Consider the following 9,251-nt stretch of genomic DNA (forward strand, 5'->3'; position numbering starts at 1 on the left):
AATTTGGGTCTGTCACAGATGATGTTGAAGGAATAGTTTAAGGAACCACATTTTTTCACCTCCTGAAAAGTAGATTTTTTTTCTCTCAAATTACTGACAGATAAGAAATCTGCTCTTCAGTCAGTCTGAGTTCAGGCACAGAGCATAAAGCAGGCACACACAGGCAGAGTACATAGGAAGTATGCGTCTTTTAGGATTGACATTCCACTCTGTTTCCCGGCAACAAGAGTTCTAGCCGTGACCAAGATTATGCATAAAATGAATAAGACATGATGACATCACCTGTTGTTCAGCTGACCTTTTCTGGTCACCATTTATTCAGCTGTGCTCCAATGAAGAAACAGCAGTGGTGTCAGCTGATTCAGAAAAAAAGTATTTTACAATAATAGGCTGTGATTAATCAGGAGCTTCAAATGATATGAATACGACAAACACTGACACCTTATTTAAGGGCGAGTCACAACAAATGCATGTGTGCAGTGTAACACACACCAACCTGGTTAAAGGGATCAGAATGTTTGAAAATGGTAATTCAGACATTCTGTCCTTTGGTGCAAAGACGGCTCGTTACTTTAATGTGTAAACTTCCATCTGGAAGCTTTTTAAAACAAAGCCTGCCACTCATCCCACCAGCAGTTGTCTTCCCAGTCATCAGCTAAATTTACCTCCTTCAGCATGTATAATCTAAATATTAGTCGCCAGTCAGGCGATGGCTCTATTAATTGGGTGTGACATTAAACCTTTACATGAGTTCCAGGGAGTTCAGTTACACAAAGGTTTTACATTTAGCTCCATGAAATGCTTGCTAAGCCGTTTCCTTGTTTTTAGATTGACTCTCTCACTGGCCTTGGAGTGGTCAAGGTGGAGTGTGGATCTCAGTTTTCTGTCGCTCTCACTAAATCTGGAGCGGTGTACACATGGTACGTACTCTTCAGGGCTGAACTAAGGATCTGCCATGACCTGTTTGTCACATTTGAGAGGCTATAACTCAGTTGTATGTCCAACCCCTGTCATCCTTAGGGGCAAAGGCGACTATCACCGTCTGGGCCACGGCTCCGATGACCATGTTCGACGGCCCAGACAAGTACAGGGGCTGCAAGGAAAAAAGGTCATTGCCATTGCCACGGGGTCGCTGCACTGTGTGTGCTGTACAGAGGATGGTAGGATAGACCATACAATGCACGATTCACATTTTTGTGCACATTTCCCACTGATGCATCTGTTGGCTTGGTTAAGTTTTCTCTGCCATCTTGCCAGTTGATATAATTCGGTCTCATCAGAGGCCTGTACCATAAGGCTTGATTAACCTAGCCGGGCTTCCTCTTACTTATCTGGCTTCACTTACCGAGACATCCACCCTCCGGATTTTCGGTACCATAAAGCCGGCTATCAACTCACTAATTCAATTCAGGCATGTCCACTCTAGATCTGTGCGCGCTCACATTAAAAGGGCGGAGGTTGCTGCATGCAACCAATCGCAAACATGCCATAAACCGGCCCTAGCCGCATATTTCACAATGGAGGAGCAAACAATAATAATTAATAAATACGAGCAATACAAATCAATAATCCCGGCAAAAAGCAACACAGTTGCAGCTGCCAAACAGCGCAAGGATCGCTGGCACAAAATCGCCGACTGTGTCAATGCGGAAGTTAGTTCTATTATAATATTACTTCCCCACTATGACTGCACTTGTATATCTGACTACAGTAACATTTGTGTGTTCCATAAATGTATGTGTGTACGACATTTTTCATTATGGCATGTGACTGTAGCCTCCGCGACTTTATGAATAGCTCTACATACTGTGTTCTTCCCAAGGTTTTTGACATTGCCAACAGAGAGTACATATGAATGAATGAATCAATACATGATTTACTGAAACAAGTCATTGATTATGGCATTTTATCTGTGAATTGCTTGTAACCCATCCAACGAGGGATTTAAGGACATCATAATAATTATGAACATCACTAAGAAATATATTAACTGTGGCAAAAAACCTCAGTGCAATGCACACTGTCTGCGGGACTGTCAGCGCGTGGTTGCGGTGCGTTACATTACTGATGTAAGGCTCCAGCAGCTGACAGATGTAATGTAACCCCTCTCCCCAAAACCTGTACCTTTCGTACAGTGATTGTTCAGGCAATTCCAACGTATTACAGCGATCTCTAAATATTCTCTCGTGCCTGAGCGCTCTTCGCACAAGCTGTGCACCAAGATCCACGGGTTCTCATAAAACGGACAGCCCATTTTCCAAGAGAACTGATTGGTCAGTAGGTGGGGCTGATATACCTGCTGAGCTCTTATCCTGAACTTATCCTGCTCCGGAGCAGGTTAGGTGTTCAGCATAGGTTACCACTACAACGTAGCCCGATAGAAAGTCAGCCACCTTTATGGTACCGAAAAGCCAGGGTTAAGCTGAAGTTATCTTGCTAAGCCGTGATCCAGCTTTATGATACGGGCCTCAGGTTGCGTTGCAGCTTGACAGAAAACGTTGCTTGTTGTGTTTGGCTCAGGAGAGGTTTACACGTGGGGTGACAACGACGAGGGCCAACTTGGAGATGGCACCACCAATGCCATCCAGAGGCCACGGCTGGTGGCTGCACTGCAGGGAAAGAAAATCAACAGGGTGGCTTGTGGCTCTGCCCACACCCTCGCCTGGTCCACCAGCAAGCCCACTAATGCTGGGAAGCTGCCTGCTCAGGTAACGCATTAGTTTGTATGTTGGCTCCACATGTTCCAGTAGATGGCAGTAACGCCTCGCTGACAGCGATATCATTGCAGATCATCAGATGTCTGTCGCTGATGTATGAGTGCTTGTATGTCTTAAAGGTTCCCATGGAGTACAACCACCTGCAGGAGATCCCCATCATGGCGCTGAGGAACAGGCTGCTGCTTCTCCATCACATCTCAGAGCTCTTCTGCCCCTGTATACCCATGTTTGACCTCGAGGGTCGGCTGGGTCAGGCAGGACATGGACCCTCTGTGGGCTTTGACACGCTTAGGGGCATCCTTATCTCCCAGGGAAAGGTAAGTTAGTTAGGATTTAAATTCCAGAAAGAATTAGAGACTTACTAAAAGGGATCTGTTTAAATTCATAGTAGAATAGTGCAGAGCTTTTGTTTGATATGCTTTATATGTTTGGTGGAACAGGAAGCAGCTTTCAGGAAGGTGGTTCAAGCCACAATGGTGAGGGACAGACAGCATGGACCTGTGGTGGAGCTCAACAGGATACAGGTACAGAAGGAAATTCACGAAAACAGAAACCAGTTTAACATCTACTCACTCATCACCTGTTTCACAATCACTTTTAACTCTCTCTTAGTCTTCCTGCTCCCTCTCACTGTAGTGGAATCATAGCTGCCTCCCCCTCTTCCTCTCGTTCTCACCAGGAGGCTGTATTCCATACAAGCTCCTGGCATGTGATGTCTTTCGTAACAGATTTTTTCTGCGATTAGTGCTGTCCAGGAGTTCTGGACTGAGATTTTAGACTGGTCTGCTAGTTCCAGTGGTATTTGTGATGCAGAGAGCTGTCCTACCCAGTACCCGTTCCTAGCAGGAAGTTATTAATGCTGAACAGTAACAAACCCCTTTTTTCCCCCTGTTCTTTCAACCTCCAGGTGAAGCGTTCCCGTAGCAAAGGCGGGTTGGCAGGTCCTGATGGGACAAAGTCGGTATTTGGTCAGATGTGTGCCAAAATGAGTTCATTCAGCCCAGACAACCTGCTGCTCCCTCACCGAGTGTGGAAGGTCAAATTTGTGGGTACGTGCTTCGCTGTCACGTCTCATTGTTTCACCTCTGATATATTCTTTAAGATTAATGTTAAATTAACAGTAGAATGAAGGATGTGTGCCCTCTCTTTCTTCATCAGGGGAGTCTGTGGACGACTGTGGGGGAGGCTACAGCGAATCTATCGCTGAAATGTGTGAGGAGCTTCAAAACGCCCTGACTCCGCTGCTCATCGTCACCCCTAATGGCCGTGATGAGTCTGGTGCCAACAGGGACTGTTTCCTGCTCAACCCCGCAGCCAAATCCTCTCTGCATATGAGCATGTTCCGCTTCCTGGGTATGATACAGTTAATCTCCCAGCCGGGTCTTGTGGGGTGTTAATCCTTGCTAAGGAAACCTATAGAGATGCATGTGTTTGAACATTTTCACTGATCAAACAGCCAGCCTGACCAATGGGCATACTTCATTATCTATGTATATATACATTTCTGCTGTTTCAGTGAAACACTGCACAGCACGGTGACAGATAACGGTTGGTATTTGATCTGTATGTAATGTGCTGCCGTGTCTGCAGGAGTGCTGCTGGGCATCGCAATCCGGACTGGAAGCCCTCTTAGCCTGAATCTGGCAGAGCCGGTGTGGAAACAACTGGCAGGCATGAACCTGACCATTGCTGACCTCAGTGAGGTACAATCACACACACTGATGAGTGAGAATACACCAGGTCTCATGCAGGAATCACTCATATAAACAGAGTTCGATTATATATCATGAGAACATGGTCTCTCATAGAATTATCCAAACATGTTGTGTCTGTTAGTAACAGATAATGACTTTTTAAACAGCAGTAAAAAACAAACCACTTAATCAGTGGATCAGTGTATGAATCAGGCTGCCTTAATCTGAAATAAATTATTCCTGTTTTTCATCATTTCCATTTTTACAACAGCTGTAGTTTCAAAAAAAGTAAGTTATTAAGAGGGCTGTAATCTTGGTGTGACGTTTGACTCGTGGCTGTTTTGAATGTCAACAGTTCGGTTTTTCCTTTTATTTCTTCGTCCTTCGTGTCATGCAATCCCATCATTACGCGTCACTGGGAGTGTCAGGCACACATTCCTACATTTTTGTGTTTTCATCTGCTGATTTCTGACAACACAACTCTCTCAGTGTGACCGATGGGTGTGATTTTTTTTTTTTTTACGTGAAGCACCATTCACATTTCCCCTAACTTCACTTTGTCTCTTGCTGCGCTGTCTCTGCTCTCACAAACGAAAAAGAAAGTCTCTCCTTGTCACGAGTGATGTAACATTTTAAGCCCTTGTGATCAGTTTTATAACCTGCAGAAAGCACATTCCTTTACGTCTCCTTTCAGATTAAACTTTAGCCTAACCACCATGCTCCCCGAGCTGTACTTTCATTTCGTACTTGACTTGTTCTTTGCAAAGGTGCTGATTATTTTACATTCTTTGAAGGGAAAGTAAGTCATCAGCTACAGTCTCAGTCTTGTTTAATAGATGGTGTGAGTGCTCTCCTGCCCTCACACTGGGATCATGAGCTCCCGAACCATCACTATGAAGAAGAATCTTCCTCTTCACAAAGCTGCTCTTGTTATGTGGTTCTGCCCTTGAGATATGAACAAAGGTTGGTTGTCAAATTAATCTGAAGAAAGAGTGGATCCCAGTGGAGCTCAGCAGGACTGAGTTGAGAGCATGAGAGCGCGCGCACACACACACACACACACACACACACACACTATAAAATTCTAGGTTGTGATGACAAATGGATAGATTGAATATAAATCGCTTATCTGTTCTGTACTTCCCAGGTTGATAAGGATTTTATTCCCGGCTTGATGTACATCCGAGACAATGAGGCCACTGCTGAGGAGTTCGAGGCCATGACCTTACCTTTCACCGTACCCAACGCCAGCGGCCAGGACATCCAGCTCAGCTCCAAGTACTCCCACATTACCCTGGAGAACCGAGCAGAATACGTCCGCCTGGCGATTAACTACAGGCGAGGAACCCGACTAACTGAGCAGAGCTGACCCTTCACAGGTTTTATTTTAGGGTTAAACTTTTTTTATTTCATTCTGTCTTCAGGCTCCATGAGTTTGATGAGCAGGTCTCTGCTGTGCGTGAGGGAATGGCTCGGGTCGTTCCAGTCCCCTTGCTGTCACTTTTCACTGGCTATGAACTGGAAACGATGGTTAGTGAGAGCAGGTTGTGAAGTGACCTTTGTCCTCAGGTTGTGTCCGTGAGTAACTCTTAAATGTTGTCATCTCCTCAGGTGTGTGGGAGCCCAGACATCCCCCTCCACCTGCTCAAGTCAGTGGCCACATACAAAGGGGTGGAGCCTACATCTCCGCTCATCCAGTGGTTCTGGGAGGTCATGGAATCTTTCTCCAACACAGAGAGGTCGCTCTTCCTCAGGTTCGTCTGGGGCCGCACGCGTCTGCCTCGCACCATCGCTGACTTCCGTGGACGAGATTTTGTTGTTCAGGTAAGAATTAGTGAATTCAGTTTAATGTTTAATTAAGAGTTTAATGTTTGTAAAAACTGGCATAAAAGCAGACGTAATTTCCAGGAGGTTTTTTTTGTCAGACTTATTGTTTTACAAGCAGCAGCTAGAAGAAACCACAGCCTGTCATGTTTAAATCTTTATGCACAGAATAGTGAAATGATTCTGAGTCTTTGTTCCACCAACAAACACTCTAAAGAGATGAAGAAGAGAACGCCTCAATTATTCTGCTGTCTGTCTGAGTGTTTGTATCCACTGTTCATCTCCTCACTGAGGGACAAATGATTCCAGGTGTCCATTCACCAAGGAAGGAGACCAATGCCTCATAAACAGAATTACACTGACACCACACTTATTGATAGTGACTATTCATTGCTACTCCTCATGGGACAAGACATTTTCCCAACCCCTAACTGACCTCCAGTTTGGAGATGTGAATTAAAAATTCCCATCACGTGGAAAACAAGCAGAGCTAAACTTCAAATTGTTTAAGGGCCAAGACAAGGCCAAGGCCTCATTATGAAATAAAGCTCTAAAAACAAATAAATTAGAATAAGGAGTACATGTGTAGAATTTTTTTTAGAAACAATTAAACCAGATCCTCCTGCTCATCTTCTGAGAGAGGAAAGACCACTCATTGGGAAACACAAGTATGCCAGGCATTACACGCAGACACAATCTGCAACTCTCAGAACACATCCATCACCAGTTTCACGAACTTGAGTCAACTAAATTGACCAAATAGTATTCACAGCCTGACAAACACACAAAGACTCGTTATAAAACACTGAATAGTAGTGTAATTGTTATGCAGACTAAATGAATCACCATTTTGGAAGAAGACATCTGGGGCATCTGAGGTCAGTCAGTCTGAGATTCAGATTTATCAGCTTTGGCACAAAAACTCCAGCCTGAGCCCACTATGAGATTCCAGAGTCACATGAGAAAACAAAACTTCAAATGGAAGAGTATATCTGAAACTGTTGAACTTTGGGAAAATATTAATGCCAGTAAAGTTCTATATTATTTTCTGTGTGTTGATTGACATGATTATCAGACCTGTTTGATTTGAATCCTGTCAGCTAATTCTATTATTTAGTTAGTAGATAACATTGAAATCAGATTTCATTCATAGTTGACATTGTCTTGTGATACTGCTGTGATACAATACAATATAAAGATTTACACTTTTCAAGATCCAATTGTGATCAGTTTGCACACATACAATGAAATATGTTTGAGGCAAGTGTATTATCATATTATAAACATTTTTATCATATAAACCAGAGCAAGTGTTTTAGTCTCAGGTCTTTATCTGGGGTTCATCCTCCTCTGATCTGACGTCAGATTCTTCACACAAGCCGCTAAAACAACTCCTCCAAATCTTAATGTCTGTTTGTTAAGTGTTCTTCTCAAGAAATGTGGCATTTTCTTCCCTGATGATTTACATGTTGACTCACTCGATGTCACAGTTGTGTTCAGTGAACTGGAGTGAAAGCCTCTGAGCTCAAAGTTACAGTAGCTCTTCAAAATATTTCCCAAGGTGAGCAGGTCTGAACTCATACCAGAGAATGAGACATTATAGGAGGTCAGACATCCTTCAGCCATTCCGGTGTGAAACGCTCCAACTGACACGCTCCTGTTCAATAGAATTGCAAATCACATCATTGCATCTCTCAACATCAGATTAATACTGAGCAGCCAGAGACACATTGAGATGTTCTACAAGAAAGTAGATGGAGGAGAGCAACATTTATACTATAATGTACGTTTAGGCTGTTCTACCTGCTGCCTGTTTTTGTGTTGGTTGACTGCTCACCCACTTCCTTTCTCTCCTCACTGATTGATGACTACTGTCACTGTTCCACTCTGAAACTGAAAGCAGACACTGTAGAATGTACTGGGCCGAACCTCACAGACATCATCCTCTGTTCACAGGTGCTGGACAAGTACAACCCACCTGACCACTTCCTGCCAGAGTCCTACACGTGTTTCTTCCTGTTGAAGCTGCCCAGGTATTCATGCAAACAGGTGCTGGAGGAGAAGTTGAAGTACGCCATTCACTTCTGCAAGTCTATCGACACGGATGACTACGCCCGGATCGCCCTGTCCGGGGAGCCCGCTGCCGACGACAGCAGTGAAGACTCCGATAATGAGGATGCGGACTCCTTCGCTTCAGACTCTACCCAGGACTACTTGACGGGACACTGAATTAGAAGCTCACCGATTAAAGTACAATTTCATAAAGGCGATCTCCTTAGACGCCAAGATCTGAGGATAAATGTGCAATGGGCTTTAAAGCACTATAAGCTGAAGAGAGGAACAAACACTGGTTTGCTCTGATGTACCGGTAGTTTCTTTAAAATAAAGTGGGGTGATCAACTGCACACGTTGTGTTACTTGGGAATCATACAGTATATGTATCATTACAGAGAACACATCACGGCTCCTGCCTAGCACTGTGGTAGAGTTCTCCCTCTTGTTAGTGTGAATTACCTGTTCCTAGTTTGTAAATTGTCACTGGGCTCAGTCAGAGCCTACTGAAGAGTCATTTTAAGATCTTGGATTTAATCCCCTGAACCATAGTTTGTGCACTGTCTCCCTGAAGAATGTATATAAAATGATTGTGCCATGTATTCACAGAAGGTCTTATTAATGCATATTCAATGTTGATAAAAATTTCTGTTAATAAATTCAAACAAAAAAGACAAAAGCTTTGTCATTTTTTTGTTCAAATATTCTACAATCATTGTTTAATCTCGTGGTTGTACAACTCAGTGATGAAAGCAATGTTTGTCATAATTCCAAAATGACCTATTTGTTTGGCTCCTTGTGGTCCGTAGATTAGATGGACTCTGGACTAAGGTATTTGAAGTGCCATGAGAAGGTGCTCCCTTCACAAAACCATCACAATGAACTCTCCAAACTAGGTCAGACAAGTTTGTTCTTTCATTCATTTAAGCAGTCAGCGCTTAGGTCAAAAACCAGGTGTGGGTTT

General features: G+C 43.7%; 1 protein-coding gene across 4 annotated transcripts in view; it reads left to right on the top strand.

Annotated features, from left to right (window-relative positions):
• Window positions 1-8,956, top strand: part of herc2 (HECT and RLD domain containing E3 ubiquitin protein ligase 2) — a 49,360-nt gene extending 40,404 nt beyond the window's left edge. For all 4 annotated transcript variants that reach the window (XM_068318506.1, XM_068318505.1, XM_068318507.1 and 1 more), the window contains exons 80-91: window positions 829-920; window positions 1,021-1,160; window positions 2,521-2,708; window positions 2,837-3,034; window positions 3,158-3,241; window positions 3,625-3,766; window positions 3,876-4,070; window positions 4,308-4,420; window positions 5,559-5,749; window positions 5,836-5,941; window positions 6,023-6,235; window positions 8,192-8,956. In XM_068318506.1, the coding sequence (XP_068174607.1) occupies window positions 829-920; window positions 1,021-1,160; window positions 2,521-2,708; window positions 2,837-3,034; window positions 3,158-3,241; window positions 3,625-3,766; window positions 3,876-4,070; window positions 4,308-4,420; window positions 5,559-5,749; window positions 5,836-5,941; window positions 6,023-6,235; window positions 8,192-8,464 (1,935 nt within the window). In that variant the 3' untranslated portion in view covers window positions 8,465-8,956. The remainder of the gene's footprint in view (window positions 1-828; window positions 921-1,020; window positions 1,161-2,520; window positions 2,709-2,836; window positions 3,035-3,157; window positions 3,242-3,624; window positions 3,767-3,875; window positions 4,071-4,307; window positions 4,421-5,558; window positions 5,750-5,835; window positions 5,942-6,022; window positions 6,236-8,191) is intronic.
• Window positions 8,957-9,251: the final 295 nt, after the last annotated feature.

Source organism: Antennarius striatus, chromosome 7 (assembly GCF_040054535.1).
Source record: "Antennarius striatus isolate MH-2024 chromosome 7, ASM4005453v1, whole genome shotgun sequence".
NCBI lineage: Eukaryota > Metazoa > Chordata > Actinopteri > Lophiiformes > Antennariidae > Antennarius > Antennarius striatus.